Source organism: Esox lucius, chromosome 11, assembly GCF_011004845.1.
Source record: "Esox lucius isolate fEsoLuc1 chromosome 11, fEsoLuc1.pri, whole genome shotgun sequence".
Taxonomy (NCBI): Eukaryota; Metazoa; Chordata; class Actinopteri; order Esociformes; family Esocidae; genus Esox; species Esox lucius.
The window spans coordinates 35719241-35743801 of NC_047579.1; the positions used below are offsets into that span (position 1 = coordinate 35719241).

The following is a 24561-nucleotide window of genomic DNA, read 5'->3' on the forward strand; positions in this document are numbered from 1 at the left end:
GGACTCTTAATATCTCACCCGGCACAGCCAGAAGAGGACTGGTCACCCCTCTGAGCCTGGGTCCTCTCTAGGTTTCTTCCTAAAATTCGACCTTCTTAGGGAGTTTTTCCTAGCCACTGAAATTCAACACTGCTGTTGTTTGCTCCTTGGGGTTTAAGGCCGGGTGTCTCTGTAAAGCACTTTGTGACAACTGCTGTTGTAAAAAGCGCTTTATAAATAAATTTAGATTGATTGATTGATTGATCAGCGCTTTATTTAAAATGCTCACAATAACCACATAAACAACGAAAATAGTGCAACTCACCCATGTAAACGCAAAAGAGAGTTCAATTTATGTTCAAATAGGTTACATCCTACCTGTCCTATTATTAGATCGCCAGATTTGTTTATTGGTGCTACCCTACTGGGAAAATGCATGTGGAATACATAGACGCGCTCTCTCCAATTTAATTTATTCTACAGTGCAGATATACAATACAGCTCCGGAAAAAATTAAGAGACCACTGCACCTTTTTCTTTCCTTTCCCCACAAAAATTGGAAAATAAAGTTTTGAGTGAGGAACAGAAGCTTCCAGTTTGAAGTGGTCTCTTAATTTTAACCCTTCTGTTCCTCACTCAAAATCTTATTTTTCGATTTTTTGGAAAGGAAAGAAAAAGGTCTAGTGGTCTCAATTTTTTTTCCGGAGCTGTATTTAGTGAATATGATTTCACCTTTTCTGTAAGTGTCGTATATGGGTGATTAGAACTGCAATTTATACCATGCCTGTCATGTATGCTGTATGTTTGTGCGGTTGGTGGGCTGTACAAACTGACGCTTACCCGTGGACTGGGACACTACGTGACGGCGAATCCGTAGCGGCAGGAGCCTGATTAGTGCAGATGGTCTTTGATTGCCCCAAGGACTGATAAAGCGGACGACAAACCGAACGTGGGGAGGGTAACGAGGAGAGAGGTCGGATGTGTGTGAGGAGGTCGGGTTAACTACTGACGAGCGATCTGACCAGTGGACGTGATGCCATGCTCAACGCTTGTATACTAAGAAGTATAAAAGAAAGGGAGGCGATCATTCTGTAACCTATCGTACTCTCGTAAGAGTGTGCTACGGGGTGGAAGTGGGTGTGTCATTCAGTATCCGTGTTTGCCCCCGACAGATGGCGAGCAGGGAGGCAAGTCAGAGTGCAGCCGTTGGATGACAGCGAACGAAAATTCCACCAGGTCGATTGGGAATCGAAACACGTACGTAGGGGCACTGCCGGTTTCCCAAAAGTGTACATTCTTCAGTGCGGTGATTGGCACTATAAAGACGGGCAGAGACACTTTTATCTGTACTGGCCGTGGGGGTCCGTGACCAGTACAGGATATTTTATCCTCAATATTATTGTTGTTTGTAATTTTATGTTTTGTATCGCCAGGGAGGGAGGTAACCAGCTGCCAGGAGGTGGCGAAGTGCTGTTTACAACGAATGCTTAGAGGGACGGTTATAAAGCGGGGAGTAGAAGCATAGCATAGCTTCCTTATTTTACTAATGTGTGAGTTGTGGTGAAACTTTGGCTGTGCTTTTGAGTTAAATAGGAAGTGTGTGTGTGTGTGTGTGTGTGTGTGTGTGTGTGTGTGTGTGTGTGCGCGCGCGCACGCGCGCCTATTTAAATTGTGTGCTGTGAGGTTGTGGTGAATATTTAAGGATTTATTATAAAAATTAAGGAAATTTAAAGAGTCAAACGAAAAACCCCTTTCACCTATGCGATTCAGTATGAATTAAGGCCAACTGAACAAAATGGATGGTGTAAGTTGTTTAAATTCAAACAGGATATTTGTTTTACTCACACATCTAATTAAAGCCATCAGTTGAAAACTACTCACATGAAATGCACTGCTTGTCAGCCTATGAATATTCATGCTTAACACCAATACATTTGTGTAAACAGGAAACCGGTTAATTTTGGTCTCTGTGTGAGTTGAGGGTGGTGTCATCACCCCTGCTCTTGTCTCTCAATAGCCCATTATGCTTAAATGTGAAGTTTGAACTCAAAACTGTCTTGGGATTAGTAACAACCCCACCGAACCCTCTGGTAGGTACACTTTCACTAATTCAGTCTTTTGACTCATGTTTTTAGTTTTCTTTTTTTGTTGGTCTCTGTTAGCCAGTAGGCTGGACTGACATCTGATAATAACAAAACAATCATAGACCCGTTGAGCTGCTGTCGTGACAAAATATCAAGTAACGCTTGAACTATTATTGCAGCTCCCAGTATGTCAACAGCAGTGGAATCCAGCATGTACAACAATATCCAGGCCATGCTAAGACAGGCTGCATCCTCCTGCAACAGAGGTACATTATCAATGCACACAGTACAACAGCACAAAGAGAAACGTTTCCACAACGTATCACTGTGGCATCATTATTTAATATGCATCAATAATCAGTATGAAACAATTGACTAGACCTTATTGGGTCAATTCAAGAGCATTGTGTGTCTTTCCTGAAGGCATGCTGAGATGGACACTTCATAAGAAGGCGGAGAAGGAGCCGTCCAACAGCATCTTATTGATCAGAGTTCTGGTCAAAGAGCTGGAAAAGGTTAATCTACCAGTAGTGGAGTATATCGTTCTTGCTTTAGAATAGTATATAGTATATTTGAATTGACAGTTTGTTGATTAAATCTTTGTGTTGGTTCAGGTGGAGGGGCTTGACAATAACATGCATATCATCCCATTACTTCACACTATCTTCTATGTTATTATTCAGGTAAGAACCATATACTGGATCTTTATCTGAAATTGACTAGTTCAGAGAGTGCCTCCTATGTTAATGACATGTTTGCTGTCATGCGTATCAGATTTCCTGCGCCTAGTTCCTGGTTTTCAACTTTACATCCTGTACAGTGTTGATGTTCCTTGTTTTATTTTGCACTGTGGTTTAAATTATTCATGCTCAGCTGTGTTTGTTATCACTCCTGATTCAGTTGTATCTTACAGATATCTTACACTCCCCATTCAGATGTATCTTATTGTAATGGCTGTACTTTTTATCTCTGGTGCCTGCAGTCTGGCCACATTTCTGGGAACCTGCTTCAAAGAGTGTATGAGTGCTTTAAAAGGTTGCTAACACATCCAGAGCCTTACTGTACTATTGCACTGAAATATATCAGAAGCATGAAGATGGAACAGATTACCCCGGGTAGGCATATCGGGGCATGTAATATATCACAACCTCATTTAATCATATGAGTACAATATATTTTGTGGTTTATCTCATTGTCTTCTATACCACCTTTGTGGTGCTAAAAATCTTATATAATAACTTACTTCACAGGAGCTTTGTATCTAAGAAGGGTTATTGCTGAGCATAGCCTAACAAACAAATACTTTCCACATCAGGAAAAGTGAGTATGAAACCTTCATGCATTAGCATATATATTGGCATATATAATGTATGTAAGTGTTCTATCAGAATGGATGATTTTCAGTAATTTATTTCAGACCTTGATTCAAACACAAAAAATTCAGTATTTTGTGCATGAAATATAGGTATAAATGCTTTTTGGAAGCATAAAATGTATTCACTCTGCTTCATACTGCATGTCATCTTGTGGAAATACCAGCCTTTTCGGTAGTTTTGCAAGTTTTTTTTATCACTTATAAGCACTTAAAAAAATCCCCAAAAGATAAAATGATAACAAAAGTCGAAAAAAGATTGAGTTACATATAAAAATATGCCATTTATGTCAAATTAAACATGACATTAATTGTGTTAAATTGAAGACTAGCAGTTAACTTTGGAGAAGTACGAGTGGTGGAGGAGATCAGACCTGCAAAGCTATTTAGAGAGTATGAGCTGGTTTGTGTAAGAGGTGTTTTGGTAAAACCATTAATGCAAGACTTTTCACAAACCGCTCTACTTCACTCTGGATTGACTAGTGAGCACTATTTATAGAAATGTAGTCTATTCTACAACACCGTCAACATCCCATGGCTATGTTTTCTTCAATGCAATGTTCCCTGTCCCAGGCTAAGTAATCGGTTCAGTCAATAGATTGTGTTGGTTAGTTACCCCATACTAGATAATGTCATAGATAGGGTTACTTGTAGGTGCAATAATATTTAAATTAACCCAAAAGCAATGAGGAAATAGTCTAGAACTAATCACAAATATAACCTACTTTCAACAGCAAAAATACATTTTTAGCCAAATGTTAAGTAAAAGATGAGCAAACATTAAGGGCCTGCACACACTACAGCAATTGCTGTGACAATATATTTATTGACAATAAATACAATTTTGCATTTATACTTGCAATGACAAAGTGTTGAAAACATGCACACACATTCTGTCAAATATTATCTATAGCTTGGGGGCGATGTTGAAATGAATTCTAAGAATTGCGCTCACAAGACTTGATAGTACTAGATATACTGAGGGCTTACTCAGAGTCTGAATTCATGGAATGCATTGCATAATTAAGTTAGAAACATTGGTGCATAAAAAGCAGTTTAAATACCTGATACAAAAATATGTGTATCATTGGTTCTATTTTGTCATTTCTGGTTATTACTGTTATTGTGTTATTTCTGTTAAAGTATATCTGGTCGCAGCTTGATTTACTTGTTTAAATAAAGGGTAAATAAATACAATATTTCTCTAATGTGCTTGCTAAAATGTCAGTATTATCTACATTTCCTTATACATTTCAGACTCTATCAATTTCACAATTAAAAGAAAAAAAAAATCTCTCTTTATTTGGACTAATTTATCCCAGATTCCTTGGTCATTGGTCACTGAGTCAATAGGTGGATCTCTCTCCCATTTGCTCCTATGGAGATATTCATGCTTTTCATCAAGTTTTAATAATACATTTATATCATGGTATGATTAGAGTATAATGGAAATCTTCTAGATCACTAAAGATTGTATTTCTTTTTATTTTAACCCAATTCCACATTCCAACTAACATTTTGTTTATTAAATAATATGCCAGTAGACCGACATGTTACATTGTTAGGATGGGGACTGCAGAGGCAGCAGGGTATGTTAGTGTTTAAAGCATTTGACCGGCACCTGAAGGGTGGGTAGATGGAATGACCCTGACCAAGCAAGGCAGTTGACCCACAGTGCGCCATTCTTTGCTGGAAATAAGAGTATAATAATTATCTTGGGAAAATTATGATAAATAAAGATACATTTGTAAGCACAAATGTTCTGATAACCTTAGTCAATCTTCATTTAGATCAATTCATATAGTTATGATACATTACAAAAAATGTAATGTATGGTGAAATGGAATTCCTTTGTTGGCGAATATGCAAAAGGTCACATTTTATCATACGTTTTGAAAATCTGTTTCCCATGTAATTTCTGAAGGTTTGTACAGTTAAGGGAAAAAATTATTTGATCCCCTGCTGATTTTGTACGTTTGCCCACTGACAAAGAAATAGTCTATAATTTTAATGGTAGGTTTATTAAAACGCATGTCAAAAATTTTATAAATTGATTTGCATTTTAATGAGCTGAATAAGTATTCGACCCCTCTGCAAAACATGACTTAGTACTTAGTGGCAAAACCCTTGTTGGCAATTACAGAGGTCAGACGTTTCTTGTAGTTAGCCACCAGGTTTTTTTTTCTCGAGGGATTTTGTCCCACTCCTCTTTTGCAGATCTTCTTCAAGTCATTAAGGTTTTGAGGCTGATGTTTGGCAACTATAGCCTTCAGCTCCCTCCACGGATTTTCTATGGGATTAAGGTCTGGAGACTGGCTAGGCCACTCCAGGAGCTTAAAGTGCTTCTTCTTGAGCCATATAGTTTTGTGTTTCTTCCATTTGCGAATAATTGCACCAACTGTTGTCACCTTCTAACCAAGCTGCTTGGCGATGGTCTTGTAGCCGATTCCAGCCTTGTGTAGGTCTACAATCTTGTCTCTGACATCTTTGGACAGCTCTTTGGTCTTGGCCGTGGTTGAGAGTCTGGAATCTGATTGATTGCTTCTGTGGACAGTTGTCTTTTATACAGGTAACAAACTGATATTAGGAGCACTTCGTTTAAGAGTGTGCTCCTAATCTCATCTCGTTACCATGCAAATCAATTTATAAAAATGTTGAAAAGCGTTATTCTGGGTTTTTTATTTTTGTTCTGTCTCTCACTTTTCAAATAAAACTACCATTAAAATTATAGATTGGTCATTTATCCCACTTTTGTACTACAACAAAAAAGTAAACCGTGTTGTAAAATGCTAATAAAAAGAGAATACAATGATGCAAATAATTGAATCCCTATATTTAATTGAAAATAGTACAAAGATAACATATCCAATGTTGAACCAGAGAAATGTTGTTGTTTCTCGAAAAATATATGCCCATTTTGAATTTGATGCCCGCAACACATTTCAAAATGGGGCAGGGGCATGTTACTGTGTTGCATCTCAAATTCTTTTAACAACACTCTGTAAGCATTGGGTAACTGAGGAGACTAATTGCTGTAGTTTTTAAAGTGAAATGTTTTCCAATTCTTGCTTGATTTCAGCTGCTCAATAATTTGGGGTCAACTTTGTCGTATTTTTGTTTCATAATGCACCAAATGTTTTCAATGGGTGACAGTTCTGGACTGCAGGAAGGCCAGTTTAGCATCCAGACTCTACTATGGAAAAAGACATGAAAAAGACATTGTCTGGATGGCAGCATATGTTGCTCCAAAACCTGTATATATTGTTCAGCATTAATGGTGCCCTCACAGATGTGCAAATCACCCATGCCATGAGCACTAATGCTGGTTTTTGAACTGCCAGACCGTCCCTTTCTTTTTTAGCCCAGAGGACACGGCATCCATGATTCCCAAAAATAGTTTCACATTTTGATTTGTCAGACCACAGGACCGTTTTCCACTCTGCCTCAGGCAATCTTAAATGAGCTCAGGCCCAGAGAAGGCAGCATTTCTGGATTTTGTTTATATCTGTTTTTTTCTTTGCATGGTGTAGTTTTGACAAACTGCGTTCACAGACAATTGTTGATTTCCACTACAGAATCATGTGTGTTTTTAATGCAGATCACAGCCTTCCCTTACTGGTTTTCCCCCTTGTCCCTTGCGTAAAGTTCTCTGGATTCTCTGAATCTTTCAAAGATATTATGTACTGTAGATTATGAGATCCCCAAACTCCTTGGAACTTTACGATGACAAACGATATTCTTAAATTGTCGCACTACTTGCCTGCGTAGTCTTTCACAGAGGGGTGAAACCCTCCCCATCTTTACTTCTGAAAGACTCATCCTCTCTGGGATGTTTTTTTTTTATATCCAATCATTTTACTGACCTGTTGCCAATTAACGTAATTAGTTGTGAGATGTTCCACCAGGTTTTTTTTAGCATCACACAACTTTTCCAGTCTTTTGATGCCCCTGTCCCAGTTTTTTTGAAACCCGTTGCTGGCATCAAATTCAAAGTGGACATATATTTTTCAAGAAACAATAAAATGTCTCAGTTTCAACATTTGATATGTTTTCTGGGTACGCTTTTCTATTGAATTTGTGTTTAAATGATTTCCACATCATTGCATTCTGTTTTTCTTTACATTTTACACAGCGTCACAACTTTTTGGGAAATGGGGTTGTAGATTTAAGGGCTAAAGTAAACCAGTGGGGTCCCGTACAAAATTGCATCAAAACAAATAGGGGGTATACCATACCATTGAAAAATGACCACCATTTTAATAAAAACAAAAATGTTGCTGCATGAATGTGCAAGTTGACTTGGGAAAGGCCTAGTCTATACCCACAAATCCATTGTGGGACAAGAACACTAACATTTTCCAAAGACTTCAGACATTCAAAAATACATTTACATTAAACAAATATATCTGTCATTTCTGCCAACTACGGATTCTTGGATCCTGTTCGTTGTTTTGTTGTCATTCTGTGTTCAGTTTCTGTTCTCAAGGTGGGTTACATTTTAGTTCTGTTCCTGCATTCTCCCTGTGCCTTTCTCCTCATTATTTTATACAAAAGCCATGCTTACTGGTGGCCCCTCAATGTATCCCTTGTAGGGTGGTTGTGTTTGCAGACCCAGCTGTGCTATCAAGGGCCCTGTGGCAGGCAGTGAGGGCAGACCTGGAGCAAGCCTGTCCCAGTAGTGACACACTGACCAAGCAGAGGCTGGTCCTGCTGCACATTCTGCAGGCTGGGCTGTTGAAGACCTGCAATGGTCCCATACTGACTCAAGCCCTGGAGGTGAGTAAGGTCGAGAGGCTGTGATGATTTGAGGTCTTTGGATTGTGATTTCATGTTTTTGTATTTGTGTGCATCAGATAGATTGCCTGTGTGTGTGTGTGTGTGTGTTGTAGGATCTGGGAGAAGATGTGGAGCAGTTCTTTCAGGAAGTGGTATTAGCTGTAGAGCACAGTGTAGAGAACCATGTGTCCGGCCGTGATCAGTACCAGACCCGGCTCCAGAAAATCTACAGTGAAATCCTTACTGCGGTTAACCAAGGTGTGTGTAAAGTCAAAGAGTCATGAGACATTCTGACTCTGACAAACAGGTTATTCACTCCTTATTGTGTTACTTCTCATCTCTCTGTGCAGACCCAAAGGCTGGGGACATTCTCTCTAATGCACCATTACCCTCTCCAGCAATTAACTTCCACCTCTGGACAAATGAAGAGGAGCTGTGTGAGTCAACATTAAAGAACAACCAAAAGCCAACAGTACACTGCCCTACATCACTTTGCCTCCCAGGAAACCTTTCTTTTAGGCAGTTATCTTGAAAATAATATAATCAGACAAATAGTTGGTGTGACAGTCCTGGATTTTTCAAGATTATCTGCATGTGTATCTTTCTATAGTGAATGAGCTGGTGAACTTCACCCTAAGCATTAACCCCTCTGAGCGGAGGTATGTGAACCAGGAGGACGAAGGTGAGGAGGGTGGATCCAAGAGGGTTTCCCTCCAATCTGATGAGAATGGCAAAGAGAAAGAGCTGCCCGACATGGAGATGGGTGAACACAGCAAGCCATTCACCTTGTCCTGGTTGCCGTGTTTCCGTGTGAAAGTAAAGCAGCAAGACCACATGTGGATTAAAGAGGAGCAGAACCATACAGTCCACATAGTGATGATGGGAGATGACCGGGTGCTGGGGAGACTGGCCAAGGCGTTATATTACATCCGGTATTGTGACTTAATGTGTTACTCAACCTAGCTCCATACTGATGACTTGAAATTACACACAGTAGAACTCCTACATTTGGAAATGGATGTGAATTGTTTTACAATGTGCATTGCTTTTATTTGCAGGAAACAGGAGGCAAAACAAATCATGTCCACCAAAAGAGTGAACCTGGAAATATATTACGTCCCTGTCACTGATGAGCCTATCATGAATTCCCCTGTGAGATTGAATCCAGTCTGAAAACCGATTATATTCATGAGTTTTATCATTTATTTAATCATCCTTCTCATGCTGCATATTACAGTGACCATTAAGATTAAAAGGGTTATGAAAACAGTCTTGATTGTGTTTCAGAGAACGACCACACAGGTTCAGAACAACTTGTCTCTAGCCTTGTTCTTAGGAAAGATTGATCCCTGGTACGAAAGCAACATCAACAGTTTGGGAATTGTGATTCCAAAGCTAGCAGTAACGGTAATGATGATTTACATTATCTGTGTCACAAAGTAATTCTGATCATCATTACCCAGAAAGACACATTAAATGGGGATACCTAAACCGAGGGAAATAAACATCCAGTGAAGTCAAAGTCTGAGTTAATCCTCTGCCATTTCAGCAGTCTAGTCACAGCAGGTCATCCGAACCCAACCACTTCCTTGCGGACGTCCTCTCCTACTACCTCCGCTGTGGCCTCCAGCCAGTCTACTTCCCACTATACTCTGTCAAGGTCAGGTCACTGAGAAATCCTACTTTCCTCTTTGGACCTGTAAGGAGCTGGTGCATGGCTCTCCCATTGACATAGGTAGCTCCATTTCCATCAAAGAAAAATCTATCAGTTTAGTTTGTTCTTGTTGTCCTGTGCTTTTCAGATCTCAGTCTCCGGAATGGATGGCAGCCCTGTTGAGGAAGTGTTTGTGTCCCACCTAGAAGCAGAGTTCCCTGACCTTAAAACACTCAACAAACGACAAACAGGGAAGTCACTTGGAACCTGTGGGGCGTTGGTTTCAGTGAATTACAGAAAGGTTATTTTTAAAGACTTTCTTCCCTATTCGTGCAACAGCATATCTTTTTTTGTTAGAGATTAGTAAATGGTGGTGGTGTTGTGTAATTGATTGGTTAGTGCAGTCATCGCATAACTGTGGTAATTTCGGGAATAATTGATACATTTATTAGCAACAATGGAAATGGCTAAAACAGTCACATGATCTTCTAAATCAACTGACTTGTTTATACTGTAAGGTGGGACTTTTCAGATGTTGCTTTCCTTTAACTTTAGAACCATTTGCCATGAATGTTTGAATCTGACAGTGTCTTATATTCCTTCTTCAGGTCTCCTTGAGCAAACAAGAAGTTATTAAGGAAATGTCAGTCATCTCGTATGGAGTGGTTGTCACTGCAATTTCACCCAATGAAACAGGTTTGCATTCAAACATACCTACTTACATCAATGGGAACTTTGTTTCAGGAACTAAAATAAACATTTTCTCATCGCTAGATCTGGATGTCCTCACTGTCAATTTTGACACCCTGAATTCAAGATGTTGCATGGTAAGGATGTATCTGAATGTGATACAATGAATTACAGAATTAAAAGGTACTAAAATCTGAAACCCAATGGGACTGGTGGCTTCATCACCGACAAATCTGATGAATTAGGCAATTCTGTAAGCTTCATCATTAGTTTGAGCTTGGAACATGGACAGGCACAATGGAGGAAGCTAAATGTAGCACACAGATGTTTCACCAATCCTGATTCTCTTCAGTTTTGTTTTTGCCCTAGCATTAAACATTTTGGAGCATCAGGAACAGGATTGGAAACACCAAACCAACCCAATAGGGTATTATATGTTACACCACTGTTTTCACAGGAGATCAGGACCCAGAACATAAGCATCAGAATTCTGGAGGATAAGACATTCAATGTCTGTCTGGACAAAGACTATCGCAGGACATACACAAATGTCCAAAGGTCAGACATGACATTTTTCGAGAACTATTAGTTCTAGAACACCATAACGCTCAATCAATGATACAGAAGTTAGATTATTGTAATTTACAGTTTATATTTGTGGTCTCAAACTGCAATAACCAAGTATCAACTACTCTTTTACAGTATGGAAATCTCTCCATGCTTGGATCCAGTAAACTGCATCCAGACAATTTCCAAATCTGAGGGGACAGGGCTAAGCAAGTACTTCTGCAAGTCTCTGCATCTGCCAATCAACACCTTCACTGGCAGTCACCACTAACACAGTTACTTTTAAAAATGAGATGTCCTTGCAATTTGACAGATTTGGAGCGCTTTTGCAAAGAAGAGTGGGCAAATATTTCCACTTCAAGATGTGCCATGTTAATAGACACCTACCCAAAAAGACTTGAGTGCTGTAATAAAGTCAAAAGGTGCTTCAACAAAGTATTACTTTAAGGGTGTGCACACTTGTGCAACCAGGTTATTGTAAGGTTTTTATTTTTCATTTTTCCCCCTTGAAGATTTCCGTTTGTTTTTCAATTGAAGTTTTCACATTATAGGTAACATTACAAGTGGAAAATGTTCATGATTTCTTTGTCTTGTTCTTTTACGTTCTACAGGATGTCCTATGGGATTTTGGGGCACTTTCTTGTAGGACAGTTCATGCAGGATCCTGTAAGAATCCTGCAGGTTGTCCTTTAGGAAATAAATCATCCATGAATCATGCAAATAATCTTTAAAAGTATCCTACGGGAATTCCAACAGGAAAGGAGATCCTGCAGGATTTGTCTTCCACTTTCCTGTAGGACAATTATTGTTGGATTCTGTAGGTAGTCCTTCAGGAAATAAATCCTGTAGGAATCATGCAAATAATCCTCAACATTTTTTCACAAACTATCTGCAGGATTGAAAGGAGCATAACAGCAAAATGGTCCTTTACTCCTGTGAGATATCTTTTAGCTCTGGTTCCTGCGGGTAATTAAAAAAATGTCATGGCAATTTTATGTACAACCTGTATCCTCATCCCAATTTCCTGTAATACAATAAAAATGCTTTAAAAAGACTAGACAGAAAGCAGTATACATCAGATTGTACAGCAATTTTATTTTTCAATGCAGCATAATGAGTTTGATTGTCCATTTAAACTCTAGCATTGGATAAAAGATGATTCCTAAGAAAATCGCCTGCATGGTTGTCCAGTGTTGACTGTTGTCTATAGGCACACTCTCTGGGGAGGACAAGAGAGAGAAGAGGGGCAGATTTTCTAGAATATAACAGTCAAAACTGTGTGTGTGTGTGTGTGTATGTATGTGTTACCTTTGCATCATGGCATCTTGTGGTAGTCAGTCTTACTGTTGTCTTGGTCTGTTGTCTACATAGTCTTGGTCTAAACTGGGGAGGAAATGAGAGAGGCAGAGTTCAAATCTCGGTCAGGGGAGGAGAGGAGAAATAGGAAATGTGAAGAGCTCATAAGATGTAAAGGCAGAAAGTGGGTGCATGTAAGTGTTATATTTGCATCATGGCTTCCTGTGGTAGTCTCTCACTGTTGTTCATAGTCTAGGTCTAAACTGGGGAGGAAATGTGAGGGGCTGAGTTCAAATCTCGGTCAGGGGAGGAGAGGAGAAATAGGAAATGTGAAGAGCTCATAAGATGTAAAGGCAGAAAGTGGGTGCATGTATGTGTTATATTTGCATCATGGCTTCCTGTGGTAGTCTCTCACTGGTGTTCATAGTCTAGGTCTAAACTGGGGAGGAAATGAGAGGGGCAGAGTTCACAGGGCATAACAGTGTTAATTTATACTTTTGCTCAATGATCTGTTATTTTATGCATTTAACTGAGAGAAAGGAGATAAGATAGACAGATGTAATAGTATGCAAGCTGTGTGTGTATGTGTTAGCTTCTCTTCATGGCATATTGTGGTAGTCAGTCGCACTGTTGTTCATAGGCTCGGTCTAAATTGGGGAGTAGAGCATATAGATGAGAAAGGTAGAAGTCATAGGACTTAAACTGTATGTGTCTGTATATAGTAGTTAGCTTCTCTTCATGTTCTCTTATGGTAGTCAGTGTTCACATCTGTTGTTTTTAAAAAGTTCCTATTAAGCATTAGGCTAAAGGCCAGAAATTCTAGTATATTACTAATAGGCTGTCAACTAATTGAAATGGGTAATGGGTAAACTAAACCACCAAGAAATGTTTCAAAAGTTTACAAATTACATTATTTTGTGGACTATTTTAACTTGTTTTTGTTCTCTATAATGGTGTGAGTTGATAAACTGCAACAGACAATTGGGCTAACAAAGTCATGCCAATAACAATATAACTGACACCAGTGTAGCTCTGCAAAACCTACCCCTGGTTTCTATGACATTGGCTAGAGAACTCTCATCCATCTACAACTTGTATCTGGTGTCAAACTCGTTGCGTTGCCCCGTAAGATATCTCAAGCAAACCGAAAAGGTACGTTTCCAATCCGATGATGCATTGCGGTGCGGTTGGTGTTATATTTTCAACTCGTGCGTGGTTTAACTGTTGCGGTGGTACGACGGAAGTTCAAGTTCCCAATGAATGGAGTACGTGGCAACGAGTGACTTATCAAGTGGTTTATCAAATGTTATATTATTTACAATGTCAAATCTACAGTTGTTCAAGCTAGTAGATTTGATAATCTACTAAATAAAATAATTAAAGTGGCTACAGTACATAACCAACTCAAAAACTCACAAAAAGTAATGAATGTAGATAGCTAACAACATTTAGCTAGAGCAACACCTGTACATTGAGAACCATTCTGCTCTAGCTTAGCTGAATCACCAGCACCAATTTTCCACAATTATAGTATCTCATTCAACTGCGCTGATATCCCGGCTGTCGTAGCAATCCTGCTCTAGGCAGCATTTTTGGCTTAGTAGCGATATGCACTGCTCGAGAGCAGGTTCTCTACCGTATTACCTGAGCATTGTTTCTGACCATGTCAATCCCTTTATGACCACCATGTACCCATCCTCTGATGGCTACTTCCAGCAGGATAATGCACCATGTCACAAAGCTCGAATCATTTCAAATTGGTTTCTTGAACATGACAATGAGTTCACTGTACTGAAATGGCCCCCACAGTCACCAGATCTCAACCCAATAGAGCATCTTTGGGATGTGGTGGAACGGGAGCTCCGTGCCCTGGATGTGCATCCCACAAATCTCCATCAACTCCAAGATGCTATCCTATCAATATGGGCCAACATTTCTAAAGAATGCTTTCAGCACCTTGTTGAATCAATGCCACGTAGAATTAAGGCAGTTCTGAAGGCGAAAGGGGGTCAAACACAGTATAAGTATGGTGTTCCTAATAATCCTTTAGGTGAGTGTATGTTAGGCTTGTAAGTCATTATAGTAAGGCACATTAAAAGATAAGACAGTATAAATGTCTTTATTTATATACAGCTCCAGAAAAAATTAAGAGACCACTGCACCATATTCTTTCCTTTCCAAAGAAGTCAAAAAGGAAGGTTTTGAGTGAGGAAGTGAAGGGTTAAAATTAAGTGACCACTGCAAATTGAACGCTTCTGTTCCTCCCTCAAAACATTCATTTTCAACTTTTTGGGAAATGAAAGAAAAAGGTGCACTGGTCTCTTAATTTTGTCCAGAGTTGTATTTCACCAACATAAAATAACATGACAAGACAGTCATGTATTTAAGAGAATAGAAAAGATGTAGCAGGACCATAATGTGCCTAGTTAAAATCAGGTAACTGAACTTAATACACATGGCACATTATATTTTTGGATTGTTTTCATATTTTTGTCTTAATTAATTTAGAATCCTGCAGGATTTGGTCCTACAAGAATCGCCTAACACTGCAGGAATATCAAATTCCTGCAGGTTTTGGTAATGGCATGGTTTTGGCATGGTTGTGTAAGATTATCAGAATTTCTGCACGATAAGTCATACTTATTAGGGAGATTTCCTGAAGGATTTTGGCAATCCTTGAATATTCTTGTAGAACACCTGCACGATTCCTTCACAACAGATGAAATTCCTGCATGATTCCTGTGGGACTTTTGTATGGGATGTAGCCAATCAAAGATTGCGAAAGTGGCTATCAGGCACAAGATTAAGAACTAATGATGGGAAGCTTTACTATTTTTTACAGACTCAGCATGGACGTCACTAGAAATTCATGGATGGGGGGCCTAAGCCTCATTTTGGAGGGTCTGGGCATACTCCCCAAAACATATTTTCATCATGTATTTTTAGAGTAACAACGGGTGTAAATCTATCAAGTTATTTTTTTTCAAGGTTGGCCAAAAGTCTACCTGTCTAACAGTTTGTGTTAGACACTAATCTAATATGACAGACATTCTATCCAAATTAAGAAATTAAAGTCCAGTCTGTCCTCATCCATCCAACACCAACAGAAGGCATAAAACGGCTATACTCTCATCTCTCATCTTCATCCGCTTATCCGGTATCGGGTCGCGGGGGCAGCAGCTCCAGCAGGGGACCCCAAACTTCCCTTTCCCAAGCCACATTTGCCAGCTCTGACTGGGGGATCCCGAGGCGTTCCCAGGCCAGTGTCGAAATATAATCTCTCCACCTAGTCCTGGGCCTACCCCGAGGTCTCCTCCCAGCTGGACGTGCCTGGAACACCTCCCTAGGGAGACGTCCTGGGGGCATCCTTACCAGATGCCCGAACCACCTCAACTGGCTCCTTTCGACGCAAAGGAGCAGCGGCTCTACTCCGAGTTCCTCACGGATGGCTGAGCTTCTCACCCTATCCCTAAGGGAGAAGCCAGCCACCCTTCTGAGAAAACCCATTTCAGCCGCTTGTACTCACGATCAGCCTTCATGACCATAGGTGAGGGTAGGAACGAAAATTGACCAGTATATCGAGAGCTTTGCCTTCTGGCTCAGCTTTCTTTTCGTCACAACGGTGCGGTAAAACAAATGCAATACCGCCCCCGCTCCATTGTCCCCTTACTTGCGAACGAGACCCCAAGATACTTGAACTCCTTTACTTGGGGTAACGCCTCATTCCCTACCCGGAGGAGGCACTCCATCGGTTTCCTGCTGAGAACCATGGCCTCAGATTTAAAGGTGCTAATCCTCATCCCAACCGCTTCGCACTCGGCGGTCCAGTGAGTGCTGAAGGTCACAGACCGATGATGCCATCAGGACCACATCATCCGCAAAAAGCAGCAATGAGATCCCCTGCCCACCGAACTGCAACCCCTCCCCACACCGACTACGCCTCGATATCCTGTCCATAAAAGTTACAAACAGGATTGGTGACAAAGCGCAGCCCTGGCAGAGGCCAACCCCCACCTGGAACGAGTCCAACTTACTACAGAGAACCCGAACACAGCTCTCACTTTGGATGTACAGGGATTGGATAGCCCTCAAAAGGGACCTCCTCACCCCATACTCCCGCAGCACCTCCCGCGGGACCCAGTCATATGCCTTCTCCAAATCCACAAAACACATGTAGACTGGATGGGCATATTCCCAGGCCCCCTCCAGGATCCTTGCAAGAGTAAAGAGCTGGTTGGTTGTTCCGCGACCAGGACGGAATCCGCATTGTTCCTCTTCAATCTGAGGTTTGACTATCTGCCGAACCCTCCTTTCCAGTACCTTTGAGGAGACTTTCCCAGGGAGGCTGAGGAGTGTGATACCCCTGTAATTGCCACACACCCTCTGGTCCCCTTTTTTGAACAGGGGAACCACCACCTCGGTCCGCCACTCCTTAGGCACTTTCCCCGACTCCCACGCAATGTTGAAGAGGCGTGTCATCCCAGACATCCTCTCCACACCCAAAGCTTTCAATATTTCTGGACAGATCTTGTCAATCCCCAGAGCTTTGCCACTGTGGAGTTGTTTGACTACCTCAGTGACTTCTGCCATGGAGATTGACGATGCTTCCCCATCAGCCTCCAGCTCTGCCTCCACTATAGAGGGCGTGTTAGTGGGATTTAGGAGTTCCTCAAAGTGTTCCTTCCATTGCCCAATTACCTCTTCAGTTGAGGTCAACAGTGTTCCATCCTTACTGTACACAGCTTGGATAGTTCCCCGTTTTCCCCTCCTGAGGTGGCAGACGGTTTTCCAGAAACACCTTGGAGCCGACCGAAAGTCCTTCTCCATGGCTTCCCCAAACTCCTCCCACACCCGCTGTTTTGCCTCTTTCACAGCAGAGGTCGCAGCCCTTCGGGTCTGTCGGTATACTGCAACCGTCTCTGGAGTCCTCCTGGATAACATATCCCGGAAGGCCTCCTTCTTCAGTCGGACGGCTTCCCTGACCACCGGTGTCCACCAGGGTGTTCGAGAGTTACCACCCCTTGATGCAACTAAGACCTTTACACCACAGCTCCCCGCTGCAGCTACTTTTGTCAACTATAGCAGTGGTTCCCAACCAGGGGTACTAGGACCCCTGGGGGTACTTGGCCTCTCCACAGGGGGTACTTGAAAACACTCATGACACCACAGACTTACTAGTGAAATTAACATGAGGGGGTACTTCAGGGGTACTGAAAGCAGTGCAAAAACATTTTGGGGGTCCAGTAACTGAAAAAGGTTGGGAGACACTGAACTATAGCTTATATCGGCAAATTGAAGTCGTTCACAACGTCTTTCAGCTCTAATTCAGATGATGTGTAGGTTTTATAAAGCCAGATCTACCACTCAGTAATCATTACATGAGTTTGATCTATAGCATCATGCATCCAATTGTCAGTCCTAAATGTATTTTTCTTCTCAGCTGCTCCCCACAGATTTATCTATTTTTCTCCATGCACATGAGACAAGTTGTTGGTCGATATACACTGAGCTGAGCTGGTGGACAGCGGATAAACCCTGCAGTGATGTTATAATACTCTGCAACCAGAATACAAATGAAAGGAACAGTCGTAGAAATGAACAATAGCATGAGTCATTAAATTGTTCTCTAGTCTTTTTAACTTAAGCAAAAGCTTGATTAATGCTTTGTTTTGATTCTATTAATCTGTGACTATATAGAAAATCAATAATCAACCATTCACATTCTTTATTGTACCTGCATCCAATTTTCAGTCAGCCTATAAACATGTATTTGTAATGCTTCTTGATCTAATTTTCTGTGGTCATCATTTCCTGCTAAAGCACTTTGTCGCACGCATGCTATTTTGTCTAATAAAATATTTTGAAATGCTGAGTGTTTCCATCGTTGATTTCAATTAAAGATTTTCGCATAGACGACAATTGTCGCTTCAGGGAGCTTAACTTGGGCTACGCAGATTTGTGACGTGGCTATAGCACCCCCTAGCCCCGGGATAGCGCCGTGCCTGATATTACATCCCTCCAAACATATAAGACAAGGCATTAGACATTTTCGCATAACTGACTATGTCGACGAATGGAAAATCCACCTCTGTCGAATGTAAAATCTAAATGTTTTCATATTGGACTTTTATCGGGGAAAAGGCTTGATATAACCAAGTGGAACCTGAATAATGAAACATGAATTACTAAAACTATGTGGAAGTTGCATACTGATGACGTTTTATTATTTTGTCAACATGCTTATTTTAAACAGTGCCACTGATGTTCTGCGCCGTTTATGAAAACAGATTCGACAGGTGTAGCAAAGCTAGCTTTAACTTTCGCTCTGATAGGCTAGGTGTACAAATATTCACTTTTACTTAAATAATCCTCTCAGATCTCCAGAAGTGCCGAGGGTGTAAGAGTTTAGGGGTCAAATATTTGTTGACCAGGCATCTCCAGCAACAGCCTCACAAAATATTCCATTCAGGTGCACTACAGGAGCGATTTTACCAACGCTGTGAACCGACCAATCGGTGACTTGGAGCAGTGAAGTGTTCTCTGGGCATGCCTGTGTGCAGAACACTACCGAGTTCGTTTCTATTAACGCGGTTCTGCTTCTGTTTTTAGCATTTTGACTTAGTGGACTGAAGAAGAAATTCGAAGCTGAAAAAGTCATAGAAATTTGATGAACACAACGAATATCGATTTGTTAATAGAATTTTACAATAAGTTGTTTTAAAAAAAAAAGATGACGTGTACATGGACGGAGAGGAAATGCCTCTGTTGAAACAGGTGCATCTGTTTTGCATCACGCAGGTGCGATGAAAAAGTGATATATTTTAAGGTAAACGTTTGCCTTTTAGTTGTTTAGCAATAGTTTTAACCTGAGCTACTTTACAGTTAGTGCATTAAATAGCTACGTTGGACCAGCACTCATCCTCTGTCATGAAATGACTGTAGCTGGCAGTGCAGTGCTTGTAGGAAAGACAATTCTACATGTCAGTTCGCAAAATGGTTTTGGGGGTGTAGCTGGGCAGGGGCTCTACTGATGGTGCGCCAGGGGGAAGCTTGTTTGGGGTGTCAGGACAGAGAAGGCCTTTTGCTAGGCTTAGGAGATCCGCTTGTCTTCCAGCGGGCTAACATATGTTGATAAGTAGGCAACTGTAATGCGTAATAGGATGCATGTTGATTGATGTGCCGATTTATATCATCAGTGTCTGTACGTTTTCTCTGTATGAGGGCTCTTGGATTAACATTCATCCAATTATTTTGTGACTAAAAATAAAGGCGAAAAGTAATACCAAGAACAGGTTACTTGAACATTGTCCTGATATGCTTTACAATAGCAATGTAACAATATGTAATCCCACGGAACAACGGCAACATTATCTTACCAGCTGATGTTTTAGGGTTGTTGGGCCAACAGGTCAGTTGTGGTAAACTGATAAGCCTACTGATATGGGTGGTTGACACTTTATTTTTACTATAACATTTGCTACATTTGTATTGAAGTTTTGGTTAGGGGCACATTTCTGGTTATTGTTGTATTTTTGTAACAGAGGCATTCTTCAGCATTTTATTATGGTTATTCTTGAATTTTATCTATAGAATTATTTTACCGGATATTTAAACATTAAACAAGGAGTATGTGATCTATTGTTTGAATATTTATTGTTTTTTTCATATTATGAATTTTGTATTCACAGTGCATGCCCTGTATCAAGACAGTCATACAGTGAGTTCACTTGGCTGGCAGCCATGAAGAGGAACAAGCAGATAGACATTAAGGGTACTGTGGCCATCGCTAGTACTTTCCACTTCCTGTATTCTTGTGCCAGATCCTGCATCTTCCCCTTCCTCACACTGTACTTCAGACACCTGGGCCTCACTCCTTCCATGACAGGCCTTCTAATGGGCACCAAGCATCTCATCTCCCTAGTTTGGAGCCCGCTGGCCAGCTTTCTATCCAAGCAGAAAAACAAGAGACGTGCAGCAATAACAGGGTCACTAATCTGTTCAGCAGGGGCAGCCCTTGTCCTGCTGCTCATTCCGTCTACAGGTGTGGAGACACAAACAAGTCATTGCAACATCTCCCACTCCAGTGTGAGTCTGACTGAAGGCCTGAGTGAATATGAGCATGCTCTTGGTAGTGTAATGCCTACCACCTCTGTCCGCGCCACTACTGTGTCTGTTGCACAAATGTCTTCACTTTCAGAAATAACCCCTGAGTCTGCTGCCGTTTTAGTCAACCAATCCATAACGTACACTCTCAAGCAGCAACCTCCTAACAAAGACATTTCTGAATGGTCTCATATGAATGCATCTTTGGCTAGGAGCAGTGAAGGAGGGGTGAACAATGGTTCCCAACACAGTGGCTCTGACATTTCGCACCCGATCAGAATGGTAAGGTCGTTGAAGTCAGGAGAAGAGGAGAAGCAGCAACGGAGGGAGAAGGACCAGGCTCACTCTGAGTTCCTGGGTGGCCTCAAAGTCATGGACGTCCAGCACCAGCTCTTCTTTATGCTCCTAATCCTGGTGTCTCTATGGGAGCTCTTCGATGCCCCGCTGGAATGGACAGTTGACGACGGACTCTACGAGTATCTTGATTTTGTGGACGCGTCAGATCGTTATGGCAGCACAGGGGTGTGGGGGCTGCTGGGAGCTGCGTGTGGGGTCGGTGGTGCAGGGCTGCTGGTGGGCCACCTGGACTGCTTCATTGCCTCACATACTCCCCGGAGCAATGTCCATTTCTACTCCTATGCAGTGTTGACAATCCTGGCCTTGCCTGTGGCAGCCTTCCTGCCCCTCTACCTGAACAAGAAGCGTGATCGCTCCACAGGGCTCATCAAAGCCTTACACCTTGTGCAAGGGAATCCCCGGGCCCTGCTGTGTGCTGCCACTGCCTTCCTAGTGGGGGTGGCGGGGTCTGCAGTAGATGACTTCCTGCTGTGGCAGATGCAGGACAACATGAGCAGTGAGGTGCACATGGGCATCTCTTTGGCCTTGGCACTACTCTCCCGGGCTGCGTTCCCTCTGCTGAGTGGCCACGTGTCGAAGCTTCTGAGCCCTGGCAGGGTCCTTCTAGGGGGGACAGCCTGGTTGGCCCTGCAGTGCCTCTACTACTCCTTCCTGTGGGGCCCCTGGGCCGCGCTACCTGCCCAGGTGCTCAGCTGCTTCAGCATGGGTGCATACTGGTGGGCTGTGCAGGTGCAGTGTGAGGATGTGGCCACGCCAGGCACAGAGAGAAGTGTGAGCAGGATTTACCAGAGCCTCTCTATGGACCTTGGAGCAGGACTGGGGAGCCTGGCGGGGGGGTTTATTGTCCACAGGTTTGGGGTGTCTGTGCTGTTCAGAGGGGTTGCGGTGTTGCTGCTTCTGTGGTGCATGTTTCTGCCCCTGCTTCAGTTGAAAGCCCCACGCCAGCGCAGGATCAACTACTCCCGTCTGCTCGCAGCTGACACTAGTGAAGGGAGCGAATCAGAGTCGGACCAGGAGAGAGACTGGCTGGAGAAAGCCATGGATGATGAAAAGGGCAATAACAACACTGGAAGGAGAATAAATCCTTAAACCTACAGTACAATCTACAACACAGTAAGAGCCAGAGACTTCTGCTTCAGGATTCCAGTACCGTCTCTGGACATGTCACTCTTCATTTAGACTGCCTCCTGACTGCTCCACAAATTGCAAAATTATTCAGTCCCTGGCTGGTTTAATTGAAAACCAAGTATTGCTTTTTAATTTGTATTTGTGCAGCGCTGTTCATGTAATGCATATTTGCTGGCATTCCCCACCTGCCTGGATTATGTTAAGTAGTTATTCTTCCAACTAAACGCATGGACCGAAGCCTCACTAATGCACTGCAGGTGATGTCAGCAAAATTTGAATGACCCACCGTGATCTCTGAGACATGTTATACCTGCACACAAAACTGCACATTTTTTAAGCACGGTTGTACTGAAGCAGTGACATTTATGACTGTTCTTGTGCCAAGAGAGCATTGTAGAGGTGTAGATTAACAAAAATAAGCAAATAATCAATCAATCAATCAATTAAACATTATATAGCACAATTCCTACATAAAATGTATAGTGCTGAACAAATGAAATAAGAGAAAAAAAATCTATGCAGAAAATACAATTGAAATAAATTCCCCATAATTTAAAACTGAGGCTGAAAAGGTGTCTTAGGATCTTTTACAAAATTTCAAGTGTTTCTACTTCCCTCAGATTTTCAGGCAGGCTGTTCCAAAGGACACAGGACCATAGTGGCTAAAGGAGGCTTTACCGAATGTTTTGGTTCTGACCTTTGGGATAACTAGAAGGCCTGGGCCAGAAGATCTGAAGGGGCAGACTAGGCACATATATAAAAATGTTCTACATGTTTGACGTGTTCAGGTGCAAGACCTTGAAGTGCTTTGAAAATCTATAAAGCAATTTATAGTCTAACTAACCGACACCCAAAGGAGGGACTTTAAAATTGTTGTTGTATGTTCTCAGTTGGATTTTTTTGTTAGTACTTGTGCAGCTGCATTCTGAATTAGTTGCAATTTAGTTATGTTTTTCAGGTAAGACCAGATGAGTGAGAAATTGGAGCGTTAGTGGTGAGTGCATGCATCTCTCAGTGTTGTGCTGGCAGAGAAACTGTCCAACATTAAATTAAGAATTACATGCTTCTTAAATAATAAAAGGTATTTTTTTTTGTCATATTTCTTATGTAGGCCTCGGAATTGAGATTACAGTCAAGAATCACACCTAGATATTTAGCTTGGTATGTTGACTCATGATCTAGTGTGTGTAAACTGAAAGTTTGTTTTAGTCTTAGGGCCTTGGCATCAATAACCAAAACTTATGTTTATTCTGTTAGAAGAGGTTTTGTGTTGTGGCATTCAATTTCACTACTTATTATCTAGTACCTAATATCATAAAATAAATTCCTATAAGAATTAATAGTCCAAGATTAATAGTCCAAAAACTAAGTTGGACAATTTTGACAAAAGTCTTTATTACAACAAACACACACGTGTTGTAGAGGTTGCAATAATATGTTCCCAGGATGATGTCTGTCTGAAGCCTCTTTAATTTGTCCCACTCCCAGTTCAGCACCCTAACAAACATATGAGGTATGACAGTCTGCCCTTTTCAAGGTGTAAGTGTTTCATTTTAGGGCCACTTGAGTGCAGGTGTGATCTTTGGGCGAGCCAAAAACCTGGACTAACATTTGCATCCTGGCAAGCGTGTTCAGCCGGCTTTTGTATGGCAAACATGCTGTACTTTCAATTCAGTCCACTGTGGAAATGTATTTTTTCCCCCTTTTTTATTAAACTGTGAAATTGACAGGGTGTGATGTATACTAACATTAATTGATTCTGGTGTGGAGGAAGTATGATAAAGTATAAGAAACATTTTAGGTTTGGTTGTTAAACATGCACAGTTTGTGAGATGGTCAGGGCCAACCCAGATGGAAGAAGCAAAATGTCTAACCCTGCAGCTTATATTTTGTAAACGTGAACTTTAAAGGATGTTTGCCTAATGTGCCAGAGGGGACATGGTGTATTTTGACTTTTCCAGACATAATTTCAGACATTTGCATAAACATAGTTCAGCACCTCCCCTAGATATGTCTAATGTACAATCCTTGGAAATGGAATATCAACACATCATGGTGGTTTCCAAAAGTTCCTCGTATCCAGTTATGTATAATATCAATAAACATATTTGTGTCATGAAGAAAGAATTGCGCCCATTTTGAAAATATAAAATGCTGTAATTGAAACATGTTATGTTCATACAGTGGATGGTATGGCTACAGAAACAGTATATGCCTCTTCTCTTGGATCTATCTATTAAGCATTTGTTGCTGTCTTTCACGACTGTAGTTAACTGACAGAGGAATGAGCTACAAGCCTGAGTAGACACCATAAGTCAAATATTTGTTTTCCAGACAGGTGACCTGTTCACTTCCTCCTTATACAAGTGTTAATAAATGGCACACAAGTTTCTGCCGAGGTTTAATTTTATATTGATGCATAAAGTAAAAGGAAGCTGGAATGGGAAAAGTTGCTTAATAACACTATAATTGCATTCCCTCAGAACAGGTACATCAATTCAATTGAATAGCACAAGTTGCTACAGGAATATCACGGTGGAGAAAATCTTATTTGG

At 41.3% G+C, this 24561-nt stretch overlaps 2 protein-coding genes and 1 long non-coding RNA gene across 10 annotated transcripts; 2 read left to right on the forward strand and 1 right to left on the reverse strand.

The window, feature by feature from the left end:
• Nucleotides 1–805: 805 nt before the first annotated feature.
• pik3r6b (phosphoinositide-3-kinase, regulatory subunit 6b) lies at nt 806–12197 on the forward strand. 6 transcript variants are annotated; one of them, XM_020051231.2, is made up of 21 exons: nt 806–1042; nt 1152–1236; nt 1413–1529; nt 1997–2069; nt 2243–2329; nt 2487–2578; nt 2678–2746; nt 3046–3178; nt 3314–3383; nt 8028–8211; nt 8325–8469; nt 8562–8648; nt 8822–9143; nt 9270–9363; nt 9499–9618; nt 9761–9871; nt 10014–10166; nt 10474–10561; nt 10640–10692; nt 11013–11113; nt 11258–12197. In XM_020051231.2, exons 5-21 carry the CDS (start codon nt 2251–2253, stop codon nt 11391–11393), a joined length of 2037 nt encoding a protein of 678 aa, XP_019906790.2. In that variant the 5' UTR covers nt 806–1042; nt 1152–1236; nt 1413–1529; nt 1997–2069; nt 2243–2250; the 3' UTR covers nt 11394–12197. The 6 variants fall into 6 exon arrangements, with proteins under 6 accessions (XP_019906790.2, XP_010872811.3, XP_034151247.1 ...); XM_010874509.3 differs by lacking the exon at nt 806–1042 and having other exon boundaries at nt 1080–1236; nt 11016–11113; XM_034295356.1 differs by lacking the exon at nt 806–1042 and having other exon boundaries at nt 1081–1236; nt 1413–2069.
• Nucleotides 12198–12254: 57 nt separating this feature from the next.
• LOC105013166 lies at nt 12255–13722 on the reverse strand. The gene is made up of 3 exons (XR_828223.3): nt 13464–13722; nt 12431–12505; nt 12255–12341 (listed from the first exon to the last, which is right to left on the reverse strand). It is a non-coding gene; the product is annotated as an uncharacterized LOC105013166 (long non-coding RNA).
• A 5009-nt stretch (nt 13723–18731) lies between these two features.
• Nucleotides 18732–22002, forward strand: mfsd6l (major facilitator superfamily domain containing 6-like). Of its 3 annotated transcripts, none has more exons than XM_010874511.3 (2): nt 18732–19244; nt 20107–22002. In XM_010874511.3, the coding sequence occupies exon 2, from the start codon at nt 20159–20161 to the stop codon at nt 21965–21967; it is 1809 nt and encodes a 602-aa protein (XP_010872813.1). In that variant the 5' UTR covers nt 18732–19244; nt 20107–20158; the 3' UTR covers nt 21968–22002. The 3 variants fall into 3 exon arrangements, with proteins under 3 accessions (XP_010872813.1, XP_019906794.1, XP_019906795.1); XM_020051235.2 differs by having other exon boundaries at nt 18732–19216; XM_020051236.2 differs by lacking the exon at nt 18732–19244 and adding an exon at nt 19634–19826.
• Nucleotides 22003–24561: the final 2559 nt, after the last annotated feature.

What these genes read in the sequence shown, in the direction of transcription:
- pik3r6b (XM_020051231.2), top strand. Translation starts at nt 2,251, where the DNA reads ATGTCAACAGCAGTGGAATCCAGCATGTACAACAATATCCAGGCCATG. An exon ending in TGGTCAAAGAGCTGGAAAAG is followed by an intron (nt 2,579 to 2,677) that starts GTTAATCTACCA and finishes GTGTTGGTTCAG; the next exon opens with GTGGAGGGGCTTGACAATAA. An exon ending in ACATACACAAATGTCCAAAG is followed by an intron (nt 11,114 to 11,257) that starts GTCAGACATGAC and finishes ACTCTTTTACAG; the next exon opens with TATGGAAATCTCTCCATGCT.
- mfsd6l (XM_010874511.3), top strand. Translation starts at nt 20,159, where the DNA reads ATGAAGAGGAACAAGCAGATAGACATTAAGGGTACTGTGGCCATCGCT.